This window comes from Oncorhynchus clarkii, chromosome 14 (assembly GCF_045791955.1).
Source record: "Oncorhynchus clarkii lewisi isolate Uvic-CL-2024 chromosome 14, UVic_Ocla_1.0, whole genome shotgun sequence".
Taxonomy (NCBI): Eukaryota; Metazoa; Chordata; class Actinopteri; order Salmoniformes; family Salmonidae; genus Oncorhynchus; species Oncorhynchus clarkii.
In genome coordinates this window covers 18,633,349-18,660,797 of record NC_092160.1, presented here as the reverse complement: position 1 = coordinate 18,660,797, position 27,449 = coordinate 18,633,349, and the positions used below count along the sequence as shown (strand labels likewise).

The window sequence follows — 27,449 nt, the reverse complement described above, 5'->3', positions numbered from 1 at the left end:
CTCCACCATCATCATCATCAAGTTTGCTGACAACACGACGGTGGTAGGTCTGATCACTGGCAACGATGAGTCAGCCTTCAGGGAGCAGGTCAGTGACCTGGCAGTGTGGTGCCAGAACAACCTCTCCCTCAACGTCAGTAAGACCAAGGAGCAGATCGTGGACTATGGAGGGGGAAGTGAGCACACCTTCATCCACATCAACAGGACCGCAGCAGAGCAGGTCGAGAGCTTCAAGTTCCTCGGTGTCCAAATCACTAAAGACTTAAATGGTTCAAAACAGGTGCGACAGCGCCTCTTCCCCCTCAAGAGGTTGATTTTTTTTTGTCATGGGCCGTCAAATCTTTAAAAACGTATACAGCTGTACCATTGAGATCATTTTGACTGGCTGCATCACTGCCTGGTATGGCAATAGCTCGATCACATAGCGCTACAGAGTGTGGTGCAGACAGTCCAGTACATCACAGAGGCCAAGCTCCCAGCCATCCAGGGCCTCTATATCAGGCGGTGTCAGAGGACCCGTAAAATCGTTAAAGACTCCAGCCAGCCAACCAAGTCATAGACTATTTTCTCTGCTTCCGTACGGCAACCGGTACCTTTGCAAGTCTGGCACCAAACAGTCTCTTGAACAGCTTCAACCCCAAAATAAATAAGACTGATAAATAGCCAACAAAATAGCTACACGGACTATCTGAGTTAACCTTGTATCCTCAATTACCTTTTTATTTTTGTATCTATGCACACTCACAGGGCCTTACACACACACACACACACACACACACACACACACACACACACACACACACACACACACACACACACACACACACACACACACACACACACACACACACACACACACACACACACACACACACACACACACACACACACACACACACACACACACACACACACACACACACACACACACAATCATCTGCTCACTCACACAACATGCACATACATTTATACTTACTCTACACACACCCATTGTGTTTGCCCAGATACAATGCTATTTTACAATTATTTTATAGGGAGGTACAATCAACAAACACAGCACTGACACAAATGACTGATGATTGGCTGAGAGAAATGGATAATAAAAAGATTGTGGGGGCTGTTTTGTTAGACTTCAGTGTAGCTTTTGACATTATCGATCATAGTCTACAGCTGGAAAGACTTATGTGTTATGACTTTACACCCCATGCTATATTGTGTATATAGAAATACCTGTATAACACAACTCATTGGGTGTTCTTTAATGGAAGCCTCTCCAACATTATCCAGGTAGAATCAGGATTTCCCCAGGGCAGCTGTTTAGGCCTCTTACTTTTTTAAAATCTTAACTAACGACATGCCACTGGCTTCGAGTAAAGCCAGTGGGTCTATGTATGCAGATGACTCAACACTAAAGATTTTAAAGAATTGTATTGTAGAATAAAATGTAGTGAAGACATCAAATCTACGAAATAAAACATATGGAATCATGTAGTAACCAAAAAAGTATTAAACAAATCAAAATATATTTTATTTTTGAGATTCTTCAAAGTAGCCACCCTTTGCCCTGGTGACAGCTTTGCATACTCTTAGCATTCACTCAACCAGCCTCATGTAGTAGTCACCTGGAATGCATTTCAATTAACAGGTGTGCCTGGTTAAAAGTTAATTTGTGGAATTTATTTCCTTCTTAATGCGTTTGAGCCAATCAGTTGGGTTGTGACAAGGTAGGGGTGGTATACAGAAGATAGCCCTATTTGGTAAAAACCAAGTCCATATTATGTCAAGAACAGCTCAAATAAGCAAAGAGAAACAACAGTCCATCATTACTTTGATCTCATGAAGGTCAGTCAATATGGAAAATGCCAGGAACTTTTAAAGTTTCTTCAAGTGCAGTTGCAAAAACAATCAAGCGCTATGATGAAACTGGCTCTCATGAGGACCGCCACAGCAAAGGAAGACCCAGCGTTACCTCTGCTACAGAGGATAAGTCCATTAGACATGAAGGTCAGTCAATACGGAAAATGCCAGGAACTTTTAAAGTTTCTTCAAGTGCAGTTGCAAAAACAATCAAGCGCTATGATGAAACTGGCTCTCATGAGGACCTCCACAGCAAAGGAAGACCCAGAGTTACCTCTGCTACAAAGGAAAAGCTCATTAGAGTTACCAGCCTCAGAAATTGAAGCCAAAATAAATGCATCACAGAGTTCAAGAAACAGACACATCTCAACATCAACTGTTCAGATGAGCCAGAGTGAATCATTCCTTCATGGTCGAATTGCTGCAAAGAAACCGCTACTAAAGAACACCAATAATAAGAAGAGAGTTTCTCGGCCAAGAAACACGAGCAATGGACATTAGACCGGTGGGAATCTGTTCTTTGGTCTGATGAATCCAAATGTGAGATTTTTGGTTCCAACCGCTGTGTCTTTGTGAGACGCAGAGTAGGTGAACGAAAGATCTCCACATGTGTGGTTCCCACCGTGAAGCATGGAGGAGGAGGTGTGGGGGTGCTTTGCTGGTGACACTGTCAGTGATTTATTTAGAATTCAAGGCACAATTAACCAGCATGGCAACCCCAGCATTCAGCAGCGATACGCCATTCCAATCTGGTTTGTGGGACGATCATTTGTTTTTCAACTGGACAATGACCCAACACACCTCCAGGCTGTGTAAGGGCTATTTGACCAAGAATCAGAGTGATTGAGTGCTGCATCAGATGACCTGGCCTCCACAATTATTTGGTTACTACATGATTCCATGTGTTATTTCATAGTTTTGATGTCTTCCCTATTATTCAACAATGTAGAAAATAGTCAAATAAAGAAAAACCTGAGTAGGTGTGTCCAAACTTTTGACTGGTACTGTATGTAATTTATTGTCATAAAAGGTTTAATAACAACATTCACCTAGTGAATGCCACAGGAGTGAAAATGAATGAATTCAACAACCATCTCTCTGTCACTAGCAAATACAGTCAACTCTACAATTCACTTGAAAAAGCAAGGCACGCTAGGAATATTCAAATGAGACTTTACACCATACAGTGTTAAAACAACGCCCAAAAACGAGTTACTGTAAAAGTACTGGTGTTAATTTCCTAACACTGAGAAGGTGTAACAGCATCAGCACCAATGACTGTATATTAATGGACAAAGCCATCGATCACTTGACACCATTCATTCCTATGTCAAGACTCAATGGTGCATTTGAAGCCAAGGAAGTTGGTTAAGATGGTGTTTCATGAAGACATATCTTACACAGTTTGAGCTACTCCAGGAAGTGACGTTGCAGGCTACTGTAGCTTAGTACTGCCCCCACTCATTGAGTATCTCAAATTGAAGGCTGACCGGGGTACATTAGCAACAAAATTATTCTTATAACTTATTCTGTGTGCCATTTAAAAATATTTGGTTCAAGGACATAAAACTGGTGTAATAGAAGCAATGATTGTCTTCGAAAAATGTGTTTATTTTCACGAAGATTGCCATTTTCCCATTCACTATAATGGGGATCCTGTTTTCTGAAAATAATGCCTGCAGTACTAAGGTCAGCCTTGAACTGCATGGCTTCAATGAGAGGGTGCAGTCGTTCTCCCCTGGTCTGCACTAAGCACAGTATTCATTTAGTACTGAAAAGTGTAGACCTGGATAGACACTGGAACAGTGTTAAATTGATTCAAGTGTTTACTTTGAGTAAAAACATATTTCATCTTTTATGTGCTGTTTTGATTATCTTTTATCCATCTAAAGTTAATGGACTAATTGTTATTGGATACCAGTTTGTTTTATAAACAATTGTCATTAAATATTTTGTCTTTCTTTAATGAAAATGTTGAAGATCCATGTTGAGTCTACAACACCCTTGCTGCGACCATGTTGTTGACAGACCATGGCATATTTTGCATAAATGTACATGTAAACAATGTTATTTCTGAGATTTTATATTTGACTCAGTTTCGGTTGTTTGTAAATACTACAGTATATTAAAGATATTCTGATTGTTGAATGATTGTCAGATATCAATTCTCTAAATGATCGTTACATTGCCACATATCAATTCTCCTGCTTTCATCAGTTACAAAGAAGTCTGTTGGTAAAGGAATAAAATTAGCTGATGAAGGCATACCAGAACATGTTAGTTTTATTAATGAATACTTTATTTTTCAAATGTTTTACCCCCCATTTCGTGATTACGATCTTGTCTCATGGCTGCAACTCCCCAAAGGGCTCGAGAGAGGCTGTAGTGACGCCGCAACACTGCGATGCACTGCCTTAGACCGCTGCGCCACTCGGGAGGCAGAATACTTGCTTTTTTAAACACACTTCTGTTTTCCTGAACCATGAATTTGGCCTGACTGTCATTATCTCAATAAACACAGTGAATAATAACACATCCAATGCAAGTACCCGGATATTTCTACAGTATCTCAAACACAAGCAGAACAGATGCAGGGGAAAGCTGGGGGAAGTGATTTTCCATTAACATTGACTTGTTTTAACATTCCTCCAACTCTGAAATATAAACATACTGTAGATAACCCATGTTATCTACATACTGTAGATAACCCATGTTTGCTCAGTCAAGTACATACCGACATGTCACTTTAAAATCCTAGAAAATATTTTGAGGTGTGCAGCTCTTGATTTAGTTTAGAGTTTGCACTTTTGGGACTATTCTATATGTGCATTGTTGTATTGCTACTCTATTGTACCGGGAAACCTAAATGACAAAGTATTTGATGTGTATCAGATCCAGGTCTGGTGAGGTGGTTGAGAAGTGGTTTAGTCCTTGTGAGTTACTGTAGATGCAGTCTCAATCCACCTGACAGGTTCTTCCAGTAAATGGAACTTAAGGTTGGAATGGGATTGTTGGGACGTGGGTGAAATTAAGTCTCTGATGTCTGAAACCCCCAATTAAAGCCTATTTAGGGAAATTCTAGGCTGAAATTCAAACGGGTGGTAAAAGTTCCTATTGGATCCCTCATTGTCACAACAGTCTCTCTTTCTGTCTCTCTTGTCCATGTGTTAGTGTTGTAATGTATCATCCGTATACTACGTTGTAAAAACACCAGAATGCATTAGGTCATGATCCCCCATTTGGTTGACTGCTGCTGAAATAGGACACTTTATTTGGACAGCCGTGTAGTGCAATTAGGCCATCCCCACACACTACACTGCTGTTGTTGAGGGGTGGGGTAGAGAAGTGTCAATGCCCATAACATCTTCATAGCCAACGGTATCTTTACAGCACTGTCCATTCTTAGAGGTCAGAAAACAAGACATCTTTGGTAAGATACCTTTTAGTTTTTTCTATTCATATTACAATGTTTTTGTGAATTATATGAGACAAGACAGAAAATCATGAGTATATTTAATATAAAAAATGTGTATTTGATATCCTATGCTCAATTAATTTTACTTATGAATTACCATATTTTTCTACAAAATTTGAAGAACATCTGTAGGTGGACATTTGTGTCCATGATGATTTAACTACCTGTTATGCTTACACAATTGCTTTTTCAGATTTTACCAATTCTACTTAGTCTCATCAACAAGTTATATCTCATGGTAAGTGTTTTTGTTTGCTTACTGTTGTGTTAGTTCAAAGTATTGCAAATACATCAGTAAAATGGACCACACAAGTTCAGGTTGACTTGGGATCATTATCCAATGATGGCCACTTTTGGCCAGGGTTCTTCAGTAGCTACCTATTGTACCAATGGCCACTTTTGGCCAGCATTCTTCATTAGCTACATAATTGGCCAGGTTTCTCCAGTAGCTACATAATGTATCGATCAGTGGAGGCTGCTGAGGGGAGGACGGCTCATAATAATAACTGGAACGGAGCAAATAGAATGGCATCAAACCATGTGTTTAATGTATTTGATACCATTACCACGAGCCCGTCCTCCACAATTAAGGAACACCAACCTCTTGTGGTAACGATGGCTACTTTTGGCCAGGGTTCTCCAGTAGCTAGATAATGTACTGATGGCCACTTTTGGCCAGGGTTCCTCAGTAGCTACATGTAGGCCACTTTTGGACAGGGTTCTTCAGTAGCTAGCTACGTAATGTACTGGCCAGGGATCTTCAGTAGATAGCTACATAATGTACTGGCCAGGGTTCTTCAGTAGCTTGCTACATAATGTACTGGCCAGGGTTCTCCAGTAGCTAGCTACATAATTTACTGGCCAGGGTTCTTCAGTAGCTACATGAAGGCCACTTTTGGACAGGGTTCTTCAGTAGCTAGCTACGTAATGTACTGGCCAGGGTTCTTCAGTAGCTAGTGACAGTACTGGCAAGGGGTCTTCAGTAGCTCTTCAGTAACTAGCTACATAATGTACTGGCCAGGGTTCTTCAGTAGCTAGCTACATCATGTACAGGCCAGGGTTCTTCAGTAGCTACACGAAGGCCACTTTTGGACAGGGTTCTTCAGTAGCTAGCTACGTAATGTACTGGCCAGGGTTCTTCAGTAGCTAGTGACAGTACTGGCAAGGGGTCTTCAGTAGCTCTTCAGTAGCTAGCTACATAATGTACTGGCCAGGGTTCTTCATTAAAAGTGCAATATGACAGCAAACAGCTTCCCTGCTGTGGCATCAAGTATTAACTTGTTCATCCAGTTCACTTCTTTGATTTGTTTGTAGAGGTCTTCTTCAGCTCGTTATGAATATTTCTAACTATTTGATTAGATGATTAAAAAGACAGAGGTCCACTTACATATAATAGTGGTTAATTTGCATAGTGTTGTAATACCATAAGCATGGTAACATGGATAGGGTGGGTCTAACACCACCCACCTAGAACAGGGTTTCATCAGGAGAGACCTAACTTGAAAACCCCTAAGTAGTCAGGTAGACTATGTAACTGATGGGGCTCTAGCTCAGAATATTAATGTCCACCCTCAGTCCAATCCCTATACATAAATGTAAAAGGACTCCAAACACTGTGTCGGAAACTTGAAATAAATCAGACAGACAGACATGGTCTCTTTTGGTTGGTGTGACTCGTAATGGGTTTCAGCCGTTGAGTAAATACAGCCAAATGCAATCAATCAAGCAGTGGATTGTCCCATAGGCCTATTTGCATTGGTTGATTACTGTTTGTGCAGATTGCCTCTCAAGTCAGAAGACAGTTGACACTGGTAGTAGAGTGGTTCCTCTTAATCAAGGAACAGGAGGGGTCAGCTGTAAATACAAATAGCAGATGCATTGAGTTGTACATGAATCACTGATTATTTGTATTATTCCCCAGAATGATGTTAAGGGAGATCTTTTTTTTAATACTTAGGACAGTAGTCAGTCAACGTGTCTCTTCTTCTGGCAATTCTACAAATGTAATTTAATTAATCCTTTCTCAAACCTTTGAGGTCATTATGACCCATGTGAACTTGAGTGTAGATGCATAGATGCAGTAAAGAGGTCACTAGAATGCAGACCGTGGGGAATAGAAGAAGGATGCAGGATTGGTGCACATTCAACAAATCTGATCTAACAAAGTGGATATTCGTCAAATCCGTCATGATTGATGTATTATAACAGGCCCAGTGTGGTTACTAAAGTCCGATTTGGATACATTTGGCTCATAACATTTAGAAGTAGTCCCTTTTCAGGTTTAGAAGAAGTGACTTCTAAATGCTAACTCCCATTCATATAAGATGGTAGCATAGCTAGCATAGAGAAATCGGTGGTGGTAGTAAAAGTCGTTTTTAACTGTAATGCAGTTGATTGGTGATGAGGAAATTAACATGTATTGGTTGACATCCATACAAGCGTTACACTCCAATTTTTACCTCAACATCGTGTGAAATATACAAATAAATAATAGCCTAAATCTAGGCTAATGTTGCTGGGAGGCAATGAGGATATTCGGGATCTTTCCCCCACGGAATCTTTCCCTCACGTGTTTCCATGGCATTTCCATTGTTTTGGTCGAGTTCCATTGACCTCTTTACCGCATCTATGGGACATTGTCTCAGATCATAATCAAATGAAGATTGTCTTCCCATTAGCTTTAATTTCTTCAAAATAATATGAATCCATCATCCTCCTCAAATTTGAAGTCACCAACTGCCACTAAAGTAGTCTTTACCCCCCTCTATCTATTCACCCACGGACTTGTAAATCCAGTTGCTCCCTTATATCAACATCTTTAATGATTAAACATAGTAGAAGAATTGAACACCTTGTGCTAATAGCCTTTCATTTGACCTGTAATGATGGCCTACTCCGGCCAAACCCTAATCCGGACGATGCTGGGCCAATTGTACACCACCCTATGGGACTCCCAATCACGACAGGTTGTGATGCAGCCTGGAATCGAACCAGGGTCTATGTAGCAGAATTGAACGTTCAGTTGATTCAAATGGTGTCTTTTTTTCGATCAGCACATACCAGTATACTCTTGGTACTTAGACAAAGGAATGCACAACAAAGCAAATTGTGGGGACAGAGCTTTGCTGAAGAGAGGGGAAGATAATTTTCTCAAATCTCACACCTGTGCTGACATCCGACTGAGTCAGAGATTGAAAGAGATGTTATATTGCTTTTCTCCTCAAATTATATTTTCCTCAGAGATGAAACCAAGGAGAATTTAGAGAACTATGACTAGCCATGACACAGGCTAGTGCTATCAAAGTGAGTTTGTATGTGTTTACTTCTGCGAAGCATCGATTGCTAACATGTATGAACACAGATTACATTACAGTAGCCTAACCATCTGGGAGGGACTGATTAAAGTACAGAGTGTCTATGAAGAACTTCTCATCTTGAGAAGAACCTTCTGAAAAAGTTTAAGTTTCACAGAAGAGGATAGCATGGAGACAGAGCTGCATAACATCCCAATAGAATCGCCCTTCTGATGCCAAGATTTCACCTCTGCAACCAAACTTGCTGGCTAGATTATAATTTGATTGTGCAAAACATTTTCTCCCATGTCTGTCCCATAATGACACATTTTTAGGAAATGCAGGCAATCTATTCTGTTCCCACTGTCCATCATTTGTTATTCATTTCCCACAGGCTTCCTACAGAGGCAGTGTGAAAGACTTTGTCAACTGCAATGCCAAGCAGGATGCTGAGCTCTTACACAAGGCCATGAAAGGCATAGGTAAGTTAGATGCACTTAAAGTTATAAATATAAAAATACAGCATAAGCCTAAAAAGCAGACACTTTTTAAAGCCTTTTACAGTACAGTGAGAGTAAACATATTAGTATGTGGCACCAAAGGGAATTGAACTCATAAACCTGGGGTTTCTATCTCCACGCTCTTTCCAACTGAGCCACAGATATAAACTCTACCAGAGAAACTGCAGTGGAATATGTATTTGTACTGTAAACATTTTTGTATTAAGCTGTATTTACAGAGTATTTATTCCTTAATTACTAATGTTTTGCTTAGAAAAATGTAATTAGCTGTGCAAAGTGTCAGGCTGCTACTATAACGACCTGTACTTAAATATATTGTACAATACTTTATTTTCCCCTACAATTCCCCAGGCATAATGCCACTGTAATGGTATGTTTTTATGGAACTTCTTACTCTCCCTTTCAACTTTGTTTCCCTCTCAAATGACCTGGAATTCATCACAGCAGTACATATAGATATGTTGTAGGATCTTAATTTGAGCCAGTTTGCTACAGCAGGTTAATAATCCTGCAGCAACAGGAAATGTGAATTATTATGTGGATTATAATTAATGGCCCTTTTTTAGGGGTCAATACATTTTTATTTAGGGCAAATCAAGTCTGGAAATTAGACTTTAGAAGATAAAAAAAATATATATACACTACAAGTTTTAATGTTCTGCCTTGCAGGACAAATCTCAACAAAATAGTAATCAAATTAAGATCTTACATCTGTAATGACCACCATAACGACAATTTCCTCCATATGTCGTTGGTTTAAACCAATTGTCCCAGTGTTGTGATTCATTCGATGGCCTTGAACCCAAAAGACACAATGTTGTACAGAGGAAGTAAACGGGAAGATGATCGTAAAATGGAGGCATATCTGTGAATTATAGCTTGACTTATAGTTGGAGCTCAAAATCAATCTGAACTCTGATCTTTTAACCAGATAACATTATAAGCGGTGACTTGCTTTATGGCATAATTAAGTCTGGATAACAAATCTATTTCAACGTTGCCCAGGAAATGCCGTGAATTGTCTCAGCCCTGATATTATTTTGCTGTATCCCAGAGGTATTGATGCCTTTTAAAATTATTGGTATTGATTGTTTGTGTGTTGGTCCATTTGTCTCATCATTTCCCTGGTGAGAATAGGTCTATATGTTGATCTAGTGCTTATTAAAGGGACGGTTCATCCTCCAGATGAAATTACATGGTGCTAATCTAATTGAGGCCTGTAGATTTCCTTGAATACATATAGCGTGGTCCAGGCCAACATAGTTTGTCCATGTTTGTTGTTGCCTTTCAAACCACAATGACCAAACTATCTTTATGGAATATAGACTCAGCTCAACATAGGGCATGGAAATCACTGATAAATTTAGATTTTGGGGTGATTCATCCCTTTATTGTTGTAAACACAAACCAAATTTCTTTACTTGGTTCACTACACCATTATAAATAAACAATGTGGTAACTAACTAGTTATTCCAAACTGGTAGGGGTGGCTTTGTTTTAACGAGTTCTGCAATTCATGATCAAGACATGTTCTCAAGTCACTGATTTAAGATGAATTACTGTAAGTTTGTCATCATGTTTGACAGGCACTTATGAGGACACCATTCTCATGCTCTTGGCATCGCGCAGCAACAATCAACGGCAGGAAATTAAGGTGGAGTACAAGAAGGCCCACGGAAAGGTGAGACAGGAAGCTTACAGGTCTGATTGAAGCCTACAGGTCATGTCATCAACCCCATCACTCATCAGCCAAAACAAGGGTCACCTAAGGGAAAACAGTTTGCCATTTTTTTCTACTGTTACTGAATAAGAGTAGAGCATATGCACACCCAATTGCCTTGTGCAGGGTATCCAAGTATGAATTTCAATAAGAAGAATCCATCCACATACTGCCAAAATGCTTTACTGTTATTCTCAGATATGGGGTTTATTCGTAGGGGCAGATTGGCATGACGGTATTGCCATTGCGCAGATGTCAAGTAGCTAGCAGCACTGGGACTGGGAGAGGTTTGTGACTTATCCGTAATGAATAGCATCTGTCCAAGACCTACAGTATAGGCCCTCATGAGAGTTCTGAAATATTATCCACCCACACATGCCATAAGTTGCTTTACCTGCAACCCACCTACCTACCCAACCACAATCTCTCCATCCACACATATCCCACCTCCCCCTCTTTCTCCTTGCCAGTCTCACTTTCAAATGGTTCTTTATTCATCCACCCGTGTCTCTCGCACTCTCTTTCTCTGGCCTCTGCCTGTTCAGATCGGCACTTCAAAAATACCCAAATCTATGATAAATGGCCGATAAAAATCCATTCCGATGTACACTTCTGTGAGTAATGTGTATAATTGTCTGGTGGTTTAGCATAAGAGAAAAGCCAACAATAAATGTAGTTATCAGGGTGTCTGATAACTCTCGCTCTCTCTCCAGTATACTGTATGTATTAGGAACAGCTCAACTCATGTTTTTTTATTGTCAATACTAATAAATTGAACTCTCGCTCATAAACCAAGCGTTTTACACTTCTATGTGCATGTTATCAAAACACCCGTTAATCATTCAAATGCATTGATTGAGGTAAGGATTTATGCTCTGTTATTCTTTGTGTTCTCATTTTACTTTAAACAAACACTTCTTCCATTGTCAAAGTTATCAGAATATTAATCATACAAAATTTTAAGAATTTTAATAAATTGATTGAGGTAAGGAATTCAGCTTAAATATTTTTTGGTTTGTTTTTTTAAAGGTCCAAATCAAACACTTATTCCATTTTTCAAAGTTAAAGAATTATAGACTATTATATCCTCAGTGTCTTGTGAAGAATTCAAATGTATTAGTTGAGTAAGAGATTTTGGCTCTATTTGTCTAAAGCAAGCACTTCTTCCATTGTCTAAGTTATCTTAATATTGACTTTATTTTTCCACAGGATCTTGTGAGTGCTTTAAAGTCGGAGCTGGGAGGCTTGTTTGAGACGCTCGTTGTGGCGTTGATGACGCCTCCCATTTCCTATGACGCCTCTCAACTCCATAAAGCACTCAAGGTAAAGTACAGCAATGTATAGTCTATGTTTGGTTATGGCTCCAATAATAAGCCATGTATTGTGCAGCCAAACGTGAGTCTACATAGAATGAAGGTAAAGTACAGTTTAAGGTATGTAGAATTAGGTATGGTATTTTTACCATGAGGTACAGTATGTGCAGGATATTGGTCATGTGTCTAGATTATTTCAGGTGAACATTAACATGCTCCATCAGATAATGGTCTTAAACCTAGCTCTCCTGAAATATGTTCTTCTTTCCCTGCAGAAAGCCAGTCCATTATAGGCTACACTAATGAAGTGTAATATGTGTGGCCATGTTTTTCATCTTCCATGTAGCCCTGTTAGGTTTGTCCAAGACTGATTGAGTACTATGGTACTGCTAGGCTTTGGCAGGGTCAGGGGTTAAAGGAAAACTCCTCCCCAAAACAATATTTTGGTATTTCTTTCATTAGTCCATTGTTGATATAGTCCCAAAATGTTTTGCATATCAGTGGTCAAGTTTTCAAGATATATAACATTCAAAATACAGAAATAAAGCTGGTGTGATGCATTTGACATAAAAATGTTATATCTGTATATCTTGACAACTTGCTGACATGCAAAACATTTTGGGACTATATCAACAATGCACTAATGAAACACTTCAGAGGCATTTAAACACACACACCCTAATGCAGCTACTTGAGAGGCAGTTAAACACACACACCCTAATGCAGCTACTTGAGAGGCAGTTAAACACACACACCCTAATGCAGCTACTTGAGAGGCAGTTAAACACACACACTTACTTGTTCCATCAATATTGTCCAAGTTGGTTTGTGTGACATCGGCTTTACACATGTCAGGTCTGTATATTACATGAATATTTATATCCATACGTTGCACACATATAATTGCCCATAAAACAAGCCCTAGAGGTACACTCTGGGGCTTGTTATTATGGGCAATATGTGACATGGTGAGGTTGGACCCAGGTGCAGAGAAGAGACCAGATGAGGAATCAGCGGTTAAGGATAAACATAACACTTTACTGAGAAACGGTTATGGAAGGATCACAGTAACACTGGGAAAACAACAAACACTAAGTCTCGAAAACTCACTCAGGAGACAAACGCACATGGCACATAATTCAAGCTTCAGCAAAGGACAACAGAAAATACATCTATTTTAACAGGGAAATCATAATGAGTAAATAGGACACACCTGAGTGTCGTTAATATCTCTAGGACGGTCTCTGCCGCCCTCTGGTGATAGGTGGAACCATGACAGTACCCCCCCTTCTAGGAGCGGCCCCAGCCGCGGAACCACCATGTAGTTGGTTCAAGTCCCGAACAGGTACCGGATCCAGGATGTCCCGGGCAGGCACCCATGCCCGTTCCTTGGGCTGTAGCCCTCCCAGTCCACCAGGTACTGCAGGGTGCCTCGGACCCGACGAGCCTCCAACAGATGCCGGACAGTGTAGGCCAGACGACCATTGACAAGTTGAGGGGGCAGAGGGGCAGGTGTGGGGGAGAGAAGGGACTGGTCCTTACCAGCTTGAGATGGGAGACATGGAAGGATGGACAGACCCTCATAGACTTGGGAAGCTGGAGACGATAGGTGACCGGGTTGATACGACTCAGGATCTTGAATGGTCCTATGTAACGTGGAGCGAGCTTCCGCGAGTCCACCTTTAAGGGAAGATCACGGGTGGACAGCCACACTCGTTGACCCGGTTGGAGGAGCCGAAGAGGCCTTTGGTGCCGGTTTGCCTGGTGTTGGTGTCGGGCAGATGAGCGGAGCAAGGAGGACTGTGCTCTGATCCAGGTGCAGCGACGTTGTCAAATGAACGCCTTGACTGATGGCACCCCCACTTCGGCCGGTTGTTCAGGAAGCAGGGTGGGGTAACTTGGGTAGACAATGAAATGGGCTGCCTTGGAGAACCGATCATGACCACCAGGATAGTGGTAAGCCCTTAGGATGGAGGTAACCCTGTGATAAAGTCTACGGACAGGTGGGATCAGGGCCGACTGTGTATGGGCAGAGGTTGGAGCAGCCCAGCAGGTCGCTGTCGTGAGGACTTGCATTGGGCACAGGTGGAACAGGCCGCAACAAAGGATCTCACATCCTCAATTGTGTTGAGCCACCAGAATCTCTGCCTCAGGAACTCTAGTGTCCGATTAACCCCTGGATGCCCAGTTAATTTAGAGGAGTGTCCCCATTGTAGCGCTTGAGAACGGGCTGATCACGGAACATAAAGTCTGTTGGTGGGACCCCCGCCGGGCTCAGGTTCTCGGGTCTGTGCTTGTCATACCGTGGTCTCTATACTCCATAACATGGGAGCCACAATGCGGGAGCTGGGGATGATGGGCTTGGAGTCCCTCTCCTCATTAGATACATCGTGTTGGCCGGACAGGGCATCTGCTTTCTGATTCTTGGATCTTGGGTGATAGGCTAGAGTCCACCTAGCCTGGCAAGCGTTCAACCTCCTGGTTTCTTGAATGGAGACCAAGTTCTTATGGTCCATCCATATCACGAAAGGATGATATGCCCTCTCTAACCAGCGTCTCCACCCCTCAAGGACCCACTTGACTGCCAAGAGCTCCCAGTTGGCTACATCGTAGTTGCCTTCTGCTGGCGAGAACCGCTTGGAAAGAAAGGCACATGGGTGCATTATCTTGTCCCCCTCGTTCCGCTATGAAAGGACCGCCCCTGCTCCGGTGTACGAGGTGTCCACCTCTACAACGAAGGGACGAGTAGGATCAGGAGGAACGAGGATGAGTCTGGAGGTGAAACGTCCCTTGAGCTCCATGAATGCCCTGTCAGCCTCAGGGGTCCAGCCAAAACAGGTCTGGGACATGCGGGTTAGGGCCGTGAGAGGAGCTGCAAAATGACCGCCCAGTTATAGCTGATTTTAAATCCATAATAATACATATATTATCACCTAATGTTGTGTAAGATGTTTTAATCAACTTAAGTTCTTGTGAACATTACAATTGCTATTTATGGTCCGTAGGCCTCATTGACCTGAGCTCATACAACTCGTTTTTGGGTTTAAAAAAAAGAAGCATGATGTATGGATTATATTGACTCAAAAAACAAAAACTCAGATGAAACATATTGTGCTATTTATCACAGACTACTTTGCGTTAAAGCTTAACTCTCTCCTCCTCACCAGTGTAATGATCAAAGATATGATCAAGAGCCTCACAAACAGTATATCGTTTGGTCATTGTGCTGCTTTTAAGGCCTTGCTCACAAGGCCTTAAAAAGGTTTTATGTACGATACTAGAGCTGCGAGAAAAGATCTATATATTATTGAAACAATGTTGCGATTGTCTGTGAGAATGCCAACAGGTGTGGTTCCCGTGGGGGAAAGATTCTATTGGGGAAAGGTTTCCATGGATGCCAAGAAGGGGAGTGAGGTGTGTGTGTGTGCTCAAACACACATTCATGTGGGGTCTGGGAGAGGAAGTGTGTCCATCTGATGAATGGGCATGTGCCTGAACACAATTTTAGACACAAATTGTAGTCTCACCCATTCATTTCTAATTACATTTTTGACCGGGAACACCACAGGTGTACTAAAGTTAAATAAAACACCCAAAATGTAATGTAAATCATAAGGGCTGTTTTTGTAAGGTCACTATCCTTCTTTGTTCATTCTGGTTACACTGTCCTGCATCAGCTCAGTGTTTCTCACATTAGTGGTGGCTCTGATGGCTCAGTTGATAGGAGCACGGCCCTTGCTACACCAGAAACGTGGATTTGGATCCTGCATGGAGAGTGTGTAGGTGATGTGGAATTCACAACATTTCTCCACAGTTGCTGGGCCAGAAAAGACTGATAGTTTTAAAAACCCACACACTCCTATACATTCACTACCACTCAAACTACCACTGCGCTGTTCTGTGAAGGGAGCAGTGCACAGCATTGTACGAGATCGAATATTTTCTTGTAAATTTCTCACATGTAATAGCCTTCATTTCTCAGAACAAGAATAGACTGACGAGTTTCAGAAGAAAGTACTTTGTTTCTGGCCATTTTGAGCCTGTAATCGAACCCACAACTGCTGATGCTCCAGATACACAACTAGTCTAAAGAAGGCCAGTTTTACAGCTTTTTTAATCAGTACAATGGTTTTCAGCTTTTTAAAATGAGAAACTTGGATTAGCTAACACAACGTGCTATTAGAACACAGGAGTGATGGTTGCTGGTAATGGACCTCTGTACCCTGCGTGTAGATATTCCATTAAAAAAAATTGGCCGTTTCCAGCTACAATAGTCATTTACAACATTAACAACATCTACACTGTATTTCTGATCAATTTGATGTTCTTTTATTAATGGACAGAATGTTTTATTTTCTTTCAAAAACAAGGAAATGTGTAAGTGACCCCAAACTTTTGAAAGGTAGTGTATATAGGGTGAATAGTGCACTAATTGAGAAGGTGAAGCAGCATATATCATGTACAGGCTTGTCTTTTTGAATCATTCAGACTGTTTCATGTCCACGTATACTCACTGGTTGTTACAGAATGGCCAGCCAGGTATTGAGTGGGCTTGTCTGAGGGTCTCTGATTGTTGTTCCCTAGGGGGTGGGGACGGATGACGACGTGTTGATTGAGATCCTGGCGTCTAGGACCTGCGCTCAGATTAAAGACATTGTCAAAGTCTACAAGAAAGGTAAGAGGTTAAATGTGTCATGACACATTCATAACATATCCCACTGGGCAAAAACTGGTTGAATCAACATTGTTTCCATATAATTTCAACAGAAAAATCTACGTGGAAAACTGGGTTTTAAAAGTCAAGGAAATTTCATATTTTTAACCTGGGCGATATTTTTTGTTGATTTCACGTTGAATTTAAATCAAAACTAAACGTTCAACTGAAGTATGTGTCCAGTGGGATTCATTCAACCTCTACAGGAAAGAGCTTAGTTTCCTCATATAAGAGCACAAGGCGAGACCCAGATGCTGACATGGGAGGCAGATGGTTTGAGTCTTTGATATTTATTACATCCAAAAGGAGTAGGCAAGAGAATGGTCGTGGACAGGCAAAAGGTCAAAACCAGTTCAGAGTCCAGGAGGTACAGTGTGGCAGGCAGGGTCAAGGTCAGGGCAGGCAGAATGGTCATGCGGGAGGGTAAAGAGAATAGAAAAGGCAGGAGCACGGGAAAACACGCTGGTTGACTTGGAACATACAAGACGAACTGGCACAGAGAGACAGGAAACACAGGGATAAATACACCAGGATTAACAAGCGACACCTGAAGTGGATGGAGACAATAACAAGGACAGGTGAAACTGATCAGGGTGTGACAGTACCCCCCCACCCCCCACCACTGCTTTCACCTTTCCAGGATCCATCTGGACATTACCCTCAGTGATGACATATCCCAGAAAGGGGATTGTAGAGCGGTGGAACTCACACTTCTCGGCTTTCTGGAACAATTGGTCCTCCAGGAGGCGCTGAAGGAGGCCTGACATGAAGAACATGTTCTTGGGCCGACTGGGAAAAAAACAGGATGTCGTCAAGGTAGACGAACACAAAACGGTTGAGCATGTCCCGGAGCACATCATTTACCAAAGCCTGAAAGACAGCGTGAGACAGGTGAGACCAAACAGCATGACCTGGTACTCATAATGTCCGCTGCCTGTGTTGAAGGCTGTTTTCCACTCATCCCCTTTGCGTATCCGAACCAGGTGGTTGGCATTCTGAAGGTCCAGCCTGGAAAAAATGGTGGCCCCGTGGAGAGGTTGAAAAGAAGAGGAGAGGAGTGGTAGGGGGTACCAATTTTTAACCGTAATGTCATTCAGTCCCCAGTAGTCAATGCACCAAGAAAAACCCTGCGCCGGCAGGAGTTGCAGACAGACGGACGGCCCCAGTAGCCAGAGACTGACATGAAGAACATGTACTCTATGTACTCCTCCATAGCCTTGGTCTCTGGCCCAGATAGAGAACATAGCTGACCCCAAGGTGGGTTGTGGTGTGGTGTGGTGCCTGGGAGATCAATGGCACAATCATAAGGACGGGGCGGGGGAAGGGAAGTAGCACGTGCCTTACTGAACATTTCAAGGAGGTCATGGTATTCAGTAGTAATGGCAGAAACATCCAAAGCCTTGCTAACGTCCTGAGGAAGACATCTCGGAAAAGGCTGTGCAGTTGAAGACAGTGGGAATGGCAAAATGGGCTCCAACCCAGGATGGAGCTTGTGGTCCAGTCAATAAGAGGGTTGTGTTTTTGGAGCCATGAAAATCCCAAGACAACCAGAACATGGGGAGATGCAATGAGGAGGAACTGTGTTTTCTCACTGTGGTTACCTGAAACCCGTATATGAACGGGCACAGTACTATGGGTGACTCTACCTATTGAGCAGCCGTCCAGTACCCTAGCATCCATGGGAACCGTGAGAGGCTGAGTGGGAATACCAAGCTCAGAAACAATAGTAGCATCCATAAAACGTTAATCAGGCCCAGAGTCAATGAGCACTCTGAGAGACTTAGATTGGTCTCCCCACAGCAAAAGCACAAAAAAAAGGTGTGTGGGTGATGGGAATTAAGCAACTCCCAGTCAGGCTCACCAGAGTACTTGTACCCACTAGAGACAAGGGTTTCCTAACAGGGCAGATAGCTATATAATGTCCTACCCCTCCACAGTACAGACAACAGTTTGAACTCAGCCTCCGTGAGCTTTCCCCAACCGATAACCTAGCTCTTCCCAATTGCATAGGCTCAGGAGTATCCAACTCACCTGTCATTGATGATTCACGATGGAGCACGGGTGGCTTCGGATCCGCTCGGAAAAACTGCCTTCGGGAACTTACGGATTCTTTTGAAGATGAGCGAGCCAGAGCGGATGAACGAGTGTGCCCGAGACCAGACCTCCTCTCACTCCTGCATTCCCTTTTTTTCACAGTCCATCAAATAAAATTCCACATTCCACATGTTACATCCAATCTCCATAACCTGGATACCCTCCTGCTTCTACTTTCAAATGCTGGATCGGTGCCTTCCCTAGAGCTAAAGCGGTGACAGGTAGACTCTCAGAATGCAGATTGGCTCGGTGAATAGCAAGATTACGCAGATGGAGATGGCAGCTTTGCTTCTAGTCCTTAGGAAACTGTGCAGTATTTGTTTTTTTATGTATTATTTCTTATATTGTTATCCCAGAAAACCTTAAGTGTTATTACATACAGCCGGGAAGAACTATTGGATATCAGAGAGACGTCAACTTACGAGCACAAACAGCACTATGACCAGGAATACGACTTTCCCAAAGCGGATCCTTTGTCTACACCTCCCAGGGCATTTGAACTGATTCCAGGGGCGGGGGTATATGTTTCATGATTAACAACTCAAAGTGTAATTGTAACAACATACAATAACTCAAATCCTTTTGTTCACCTGACCTAGAATTCCGTACAATCAAATGCCAACCGTATTATCTTCCAAGAGAACTCTCTTCAGATATCGTCACAGCCTTGTATATTCCTCCGCAAGCGGATACCAAGACAGCCATCAAGGAACTTCACTGGACTTTATTCAAATTGGAAACCATATATCCCGAGGCTGCATTTATTGTTGCTGGGGATTTTAACAAAGCTAATTTGAGAACAAGGCTACCTAAATTCTATCAGCATACCGTTTGTAGTACACGAGCGAGTAATACGCTCAATCATTGCTACTCTAACATCCGCAATGGATACAAGGCCCTCCCCCGCCCTCCTTTTGGAAAATCTGACCGTGACTCCATCTTGTTGCTCCCCTTCTATAGGCAGAAACTAAAACAGGAAGTGCCCGTGCTTAGGTCTATCCAACACTGGTCTGACCAATCGGATTCCACGCTTCACGATTGCTTCGATCACGTGGACTGGGATATGTTCCGGGTAGCCTCAGACAATAACAATTGACGTATACGCTGACTCGGTGAGCGAGTTTATAAGGAAGAGTATAGGATATGTTGTACCCACTGTGACAATCAAAACTTTCCCTAACCAGAAAACCGTGGACTGATGCCAGCATGCACGCAAAACTGAATGCACGTACCACCGCATTTAATCATGGCAAGGCGACTGGAAACATGGCCGAATACAAACAGTGTAGTTGTGGAATTCGTTAGATAATAGGTTTTGTTGTGGAATTGTTAGATATTACCTGTTAGACACTGTCGGATCTAGAAGCATAAGCATTTCGCTACACTCGCAATGGCATCTGCTAACCATGTGTATGTGACCAATAAAATGTGATTTTGATTTGAATGCAATATGGCCACCAGTTCCACATATTGTGGAACCTTGCTTTGAATCTGAATGTCTGTTTGTTGCACTCATTCGTATTCTAGATGTTTCTCTCGCTGGGCTATGAGAGCAGTCTGATACCTTGCTTCAAACCAATAGCATTGAAGGATGAAGGAAAGTTATATGGCCTTGGTCTAGGATAGACAGGATTACCATGTATTGTTGACCACCAATGTAAACCAATGGTAGGTCTGTGCTCACCCCTGACTAGTTTCATACATTTGTTCACTCTGAACTATGCCTCTTAATTTAGAGCTGTACAATCAAACATTCTTCCTGCAGGGCATCCCGTCAAAATGTGTTCACCTCACTGCAGATCAACCCCTAGAACTTAAAATAAACACTATATCAACTGCATCAAGTACCCAGTCTATTTTCAAGAGTACGTTCCTAGTCCTGCATCTTCAGCCAATAGACACAGCAACGGTCTAGCACAACAGCCTGGTCCCAGATCTGTTTGTGCTGCCTCCTATGGCCATTGTCACGCCATTGTCACAGCACAAACAGATTTGAACCAGGCTAATGGCACAATAGGCCAAGGATTAGAGCCACCCTGGCCCTCTGAGATGGACACCGGAGAAGGCGGATCCATCCGTTACCCTGCTAATCAAATCTCCCTGGCGGAGACCTTCAGCTAAACAGAGCACGTCCAATCTGGGTCGATTGCTGCCATTAGCAACCATTGTCAGATATAAGTGTAAACAATTTTCTGCCTTTCCCTTCTCCCTCTTCTCGTCTTTCTCAGAGTGCGGTGGGAAGCTGGAGAAAGATATCACCGGTGACACCTCGGGCAACTTCCAAAAGCTTCTAATAATGCTTCTGCAGGTAAACGAAGAGAGAAGGAGGGATAAGAGAGATACAGTATTCCCTGTCTGATAATGGGAGTGCTTTGGTGATATCCTTATAAAGTCATGGGTGGTTCACGAAAGGTGAGGATGGAGTGAGAAGGAATGAGGAGGGAAGGGTACGTACAGTAAGAATATCATTGTCCTCTGGGTCTTGGTAACCTAACCCACCAGGTTGCCAGGTTGAGAGGGACTCAGCAAAGATTAGGTCATGAAGGGTAGACATCACTCTACTCCCATGATGCACTAACCTTTTCCCCTCTGTTCTTTTTTCTTCCCCTTTGCTCCTCTGTTCTTTTGTGTAGAGGAGTAATGATGAAGGGGTGGATGACAACAGGATTGAGAAAGATGCAATGGTAACAGAACCCAATGAGTGGGGCGATGATCGCTAAGTGCTATAGGGCAAGACATAATTACATTTTGTCTTCAGTGCTCAAATGTTAACATGCTCAGGATATGGCTCCAAACCATTACCATACAGTAGGCCTAAAGGAAGCAAGCTTCAAGTGTATCATAGTGCTCGCTGATAAATGATCGATATTAAAAATGGATTTAGTACATTTTCTTCCTGGAATGGAAAATCCCATGGATTTAAAAGCTAAAAAAATGTTGTTGTTTTTTTCTTTTCATACTTGGATCAACATTGTAGGCTACAGTACATTTAATGATTATACACATGCATATATAATACAGGTCCACTTCATTGAGCATGGCCTCATCATATTCAGTGAAACCAGTGACTAAACTAGAATATTTGCATTTCTTCATAGATCATTGATCAAGCTATGTTATACTGCAACTAGCGAAGGTTGTGTTAAACAGTTGATAGTATAAGACATTCTGAACACCAAAGACAGGATTTGAGGCAAACACCTGCATACCACAATTGTAATAACATTGCTCAGTGTGCTATAATAAACTGTTATCAGTGGGGTACTTGTATTTGAGTGTGTGTTTCAGGAACTGATTGCTGCTGGCAAGGGGAAGGTTGGCACAGACGAAGAGAAATTCATCAACATCCTGGGCAATAGGAGCCATGAACACCTTCGACTAGGTGTGTGTGCCATTTCGTTCAATCGTTAAAACAGAATTGCATTCTGCACTTTTATTATCACATCAAATAACATCAAATTCTCATATGTATCTTGTTTTTCATTGCAAGTGTTTGACGCCTACAAGAAGGTGTCTGGCAATGATATTGAGGACAGCATTGAGGGCGCGACTACTGGAAACCTGGAGAACTTAATGTTGGCAGTTGGTAAGACTCTACAATGATGACAAGTAACAACAGTAAAGTTAAAAAAAAAGATTAGAAAAAAATATACAAAACTAAAATGTAACACAATTAAAGAATGACATTTCTGTATTGCATTTTGACAAATCAAACCTAAACCACCTATCAGTCTATACATCTTGTACGTATTCCATAAATGCTTTATTTTGAAACATGAATTAATCATTTGGGAATGTCATCTTTCCTTTCCATAGTGAAGTGTGCTAAGAGTGTCCCAGCCTACTTTGCAGAGTCCCTCTACAGGTCTATGAGGGTATGGTCTTTGTGTTGTCATCTATCATTCCATGAAGGATTTACCAGAAAGTTTCAATTACCAACGCATGTCTCCAAAAAGGCTTTCAGAGGTTTGGTTTAGGTATTTGTAATTGTGATGTCTATTGTTTCTTTGTTAGCGTGCTGGCACTGATGACCAGACTCTGATGAGAATCATGGTGTCCAGGGGTGAGACAGACATGCTGGACATCAGAGCCTGCTTTAAGAAGATGTATGGGGCCTCTCTTTACACTACCATACAGGTACAGTGGGCTAGTCTCTCCTCTATCCAGTCTGGTACAATAGGCTGGTCTCCCTTTTAACTATTCAGGCACAATGGTCTAGTCTCTCCCCAAACTGTTTGTATATAGATTAGTTTTCAGGTACAGTGGACTAGTCTTTCCTCTAACCAGGTACAGTGCACTAGTCTCATCTTCACCACCTAACAACTAACCCTAATAATCTACTTCTATACTCAGCTACCACCTATCAAATGACACTAGAGAGTAGTGGAGGCTTCTGAAGGGACTACGCTCATAATAATTGCTGAAGTGGAGTCAATGGAGTGGGATCAACCACATGAGCCGTCCTCCCCTCAGCAGCCTCCACTGATAGAGAGTCATTAGATAGATTTGTGTTGCAGTCAATACACTGGGAAATCACCTGAGTGACAAGTCTATTATTCCAGCTGCCTCAATATTCCAATATTCCTCAATTATTCCAGCTGCTCCCTACATATTCTAGCAAGTGGGCCATTGTGACAAGCTGTTACTCTCCTGAGTCTCCTACTAGGTTTTTAGCTCATCAGTATGTGGATAGGAAGAATAAAATACCTGGTTTCAGCCCTGTTAACATGGGAGATGACGATACCGCACTATAGGCAGAATGATGAGGGCGTACTAGAGACTGGTGTAGTGCCAAATGGATAGGACCAGTACAAACATGCAACCTCCTGTCATGCATCCTTATTTCCAACCCCGCCATCTACAGCATACATCATCCATTACTAACACTGTATTATTCATGACTCAGCATAACATGCTGTCTGACTTGGAAGTAATGAGCAGCCTTTCTCTCTGACTTGGTAGTAATGAGCAGCCTTCCTCTCTGACTTGGTAGTAATGAGCAGCCTTCCTCTCTGACTTGGTAGTAATGAGCAGCCTTCCTCTCTGACTTGGTAGTAATGAGCAGCCTTCCTCTCTGACTTGGTAGTAATGAGCAGCCTTCCTCTCTGACTTGGTAGTAATGAGCAGCCTTCCTCTCTGACTTGGTAGTAATGAGCAGCCTTCCTCTCTGACTTGGTAGTAATGAGCAGCCTTCCTCTATGACTTGGTAGTAATGAGCAGCCTTCCTCTCTGACTTGGTAGTAATGAGCAGCCTTCCTCTCTGACTTGGTAGTAATGAGCAGCCTTCCTCTTTGACTTGCGTCAGGTTGGCATTGTGCGGTATGACGGTCCATTTGTACAACTGATGTAGATATTTGTTTACATCGCCATTGTGAAGACACTGCGCAATGGTTTTGTAAACCTTTTTTTTTGCAGACTAACTCTCTGTTGTATCACACAAATATCTGTCAGATGTGTTGTACATCAGCTGTACAACCTGAGTATACAAGACCTATGTAATTCATAGGCTGATTATCTGCTTGGTAGTGCTGACAACACCTTTAATGCCAGTTTGTGTTTATTTGTTTACTTATTCCCAGGAGGACACCACTGGGGACTACGGAAAGGCCTTGCTCTATCTTTGTGGAGGAAATGACTGAGGACTTTTTGATGATGTGGTACTGTATGTATGCATGATGGCGCCACAATGAGCTACACCTGATACTCTGTCCGTCAATTATAATTAATTAATGTTAGATTTGATCTTCTGTTCGACGATTGGCTTAAGTTACCACTTCATTGTACTGGCTATGTATCTTGATTGTCCACATTCAACACATACTGAACTCAACACTGTGTGCCCTCTTTTCTCCCATATTGTTCAAATATTCCTTTATTTGACTCTTATGGTCATGTGAAGCAAACTATGTTTTGTTTTGGTAAACATGTCTAATTTCAAGGAATAATGTGAGTAATATTGCTATATCCATTTGTTTTTGTTATTTTCTTTGTTACCTAAATCAACACGCTATCTTATTCTATCTTGATTAATGCCTTTATGTGTCTGTGAGTTCGAAGTATAAAGTTGCTGTTCATTTATTAAAAGGTTCATGTCTACTATTATGTTTCACTCATTAATAACATATGAAGTTGTGAATTGCAATAGGAGTGGGCTGATAAAGGTATCAGTCACCTCTAAGATGAGTAGATCTACATGACATAGTAACTCATGTCATATCTAATAGGCCAAGTTTAGTCTGTAGTTTACAGGTCATCCAATCGAATGGCCGTGGAGTCTTTAGTGATGTTGATATTCTACCACTAGATGGGAGAAACAGCCAAAACAAGCAGGGAGTTCATATCTAGTGGACTTCCCTATTGACACCACAGTAGTTGTAGCATTTACTGTTGTTAGGTTGTAACATGTAGTGTAGTTATGTTGTAACATGTACTGTAGTTAGGTTGTAACATCTACTGAAGTTAGGTTGTAACATGTACTGTAGGTAGGTTGTAACATTTAGGTCTGTTGTAAAATGTACTGTACTTATATTGTAACATGTAGTTAGGTTGTAACATTTACTGTAGTTAGTTTGTAACATGCAGTTAGGTTGTAACATCTATTGTAGTTATGTTGTTGTAACATGTACTGTAGTTAGGTTGTAACATGTACTGTAGTCAGGTTGTAACGTGTAGGTCTGTTGTAAAGTGTACTGTACTTATATTATAACATGTAGCTAGGTTGTAACATGTACTGAGGTTGTAACATACTATAGTTAGGTTGTAACATGTACTGAGGTTGTAACGTATACTGTAGTTAGGTTGTAACATGTACTGAGGTTGTAATGTATACTGTAGTTAGGTTGTAACATGAAGTTAGGTTGTAATGTATACTGTAGTTAGGTTGTAACATGAAGTTAGGTTGTAATGTATACTGTAGTTAGGTTGTAACATGAAGTTAGGTTGTAATGTATACTGTAGTTAGGTTGTAACATGAAGTTAGGTTGTAATGTATACTGTAGTTAGGTTGTACCATGAAGTTAGGTTGTAATGTATACTGTAGTTAGGTTGTAACATGAAGTTAGGTTGTAATGTATACTGTAGTTAGGTTGTAACATGAAGTTAGGTTGTAATGTATACTGTAGTTAGGTTGTAACATGAAGTTAGGTTGTAATGCATACTGTAGTTAGGTTGTAACATGAAGTTAGGTTGTAATGTATACTGTAGTGAGGTTGTAACATGTACTGTAGTTAGGTTGTAACATGCACTGTAGTTAGGTTGTATCATGTTGTTAGGTTGTAACATTGTAGCATGTATTGTAGTTAGGTTGAAATATGTAGTAAGCTTGTAGCATGTACTGTAGTTAGTACCATGTAGTTACGTTGTAGCATTACTGTAGTTAGGTTGTAACGTGTAGTTATGGTTGTAACATGTACTGAGGTTGTAACATATTCTGTAGTTAGGTTTTAAAATGTAGTTACATTGTAACATGTACTGTAGTTACATTGTAGCATGCACTGTAGTTACGTTGTAACATGTAATTTAGTTATGTTGTAACATTTAGTTAGATTGTAACATGTACTGGGGCTGTAACATGTAGTTAGGTTGTAACACATACTGTAGTTAGGTTGTAGCAAATACTGTAGTTAGGTTGCAACACATGCTGTAGTTAGGTTGCAACACATTCTGTAGTCAGGTTGCAATACATACTATAGTTAGGTTGTAACATCTAATTGTTAGGTTGTAACATGTAATGTAGTTAGGTTGCAACACATACTGTAGTTAGGTTGCAACACATACTATAGTTAGGTTGTAACATCTAATTGTTAGGTTGTAACATGTCATGTAGACAGGTTGCAACACATACTATACTTAGGTTGCAACACATACTATAGTTAGGTTGTAACATCTAATTGTTAGGTTGTAACGTAATGTAGTTAGGTTGCAACACATACTGTAGTTAGGTTGCAACGTATACTATAGTTAGGTTGTAATATCTAATTGTTAGGTTGTAACATGTAATGTAGTTAGGTTGCAACATGTAGTGTGGTATTTGTATTTATTAAGGGTCCAATTTGCCAGCTACTCTTCCTGGGGTCCAGCAACATTAAGGCAGTTATATACAATTTAAAATATTACATGCCATTATATTTCATGACACTTTTCACAACACATTAAGTGTGTGCTCTCAGGCCACTACTCTACTATGACATTTACAATACAAAATCTGTGTGTGTTTTTTTTTTTCATGGTCCCTGCTGTTCCATAAGGTGTATTTGTATCTGTTTTAAAATCTGATTCAATTGCTTGCATCAGTTACCTGATGTGGAGTAGAGTTCCATGTGGCCTTGCATAGTCTGTTCTTGACTTGGGGATTGTGAAGAGACCTTTGTTGATATGTCTTGTGGGGTATGCATGGGTGTCCGAGCTATGTGCTAGTAAATTAAACAGACAGCTTGGTGCATTCAGCATGTCAACACTTCTTA

General features: G+C 41.4%; 1 protein-coding gene across 1 annotated transcript; it reads left to right on the top strand.

Annotated features, from left to right (window-relative positions):
• Window positions 1-5,530: 5,530 nt before the first annotated feature.
• On the top strand, window positions 5,531-25,086 carry LOC139366015 (annexin A5-like). Its single transcript, XM_071103093.1, has 12 exons — window positions 5,531-5,570; window positions 9,020-9,107; window positions 10,733-10,827; window positions 12,076-12,189; window positions 16,764-16,854; window positions 21,216-21,295; window positions 21,621-21,671; window positions 22,276-22,369; window positions 22,478-22,573; window positions 22,804-22,862; window positions 23,002-23,124; window positions 24,567-25,086. The coding sequence occupies exons 1-12, from the start codon at window positions 5,568-5,570 to the stop codon at window positions 24,624-24,626; spliced, it is 954 nt and encodes a 317-aa protein (XP_070959194.1). The 5' UTR covers window positions 5,531-5,567; the 3' UTR covers window positions 24,627-25,086.
• Window positions 25,087-27,449: the final 2,363 nt, after the last annotated feature.

Excerpts from the sequence above, each read along its gene's own strand:
- LOC139366015 (XM_071103093.1), top strand. Across the intron at positions 12,190-16,763 it reads AACTCCATAAAGCACTCAAG|GGGGTGGGGACGGATGACGA; the intron begins GTAAAGTACAGC and ends GTTGTTCCCTAG. Across the intron at positions 23,125-24,566 it reads CTCTTTACACTACCATACAG|GAGGACACCACTGGGGACTA; the intron begins GTACAGTGGGCT and ends ACTTATTCCCAG.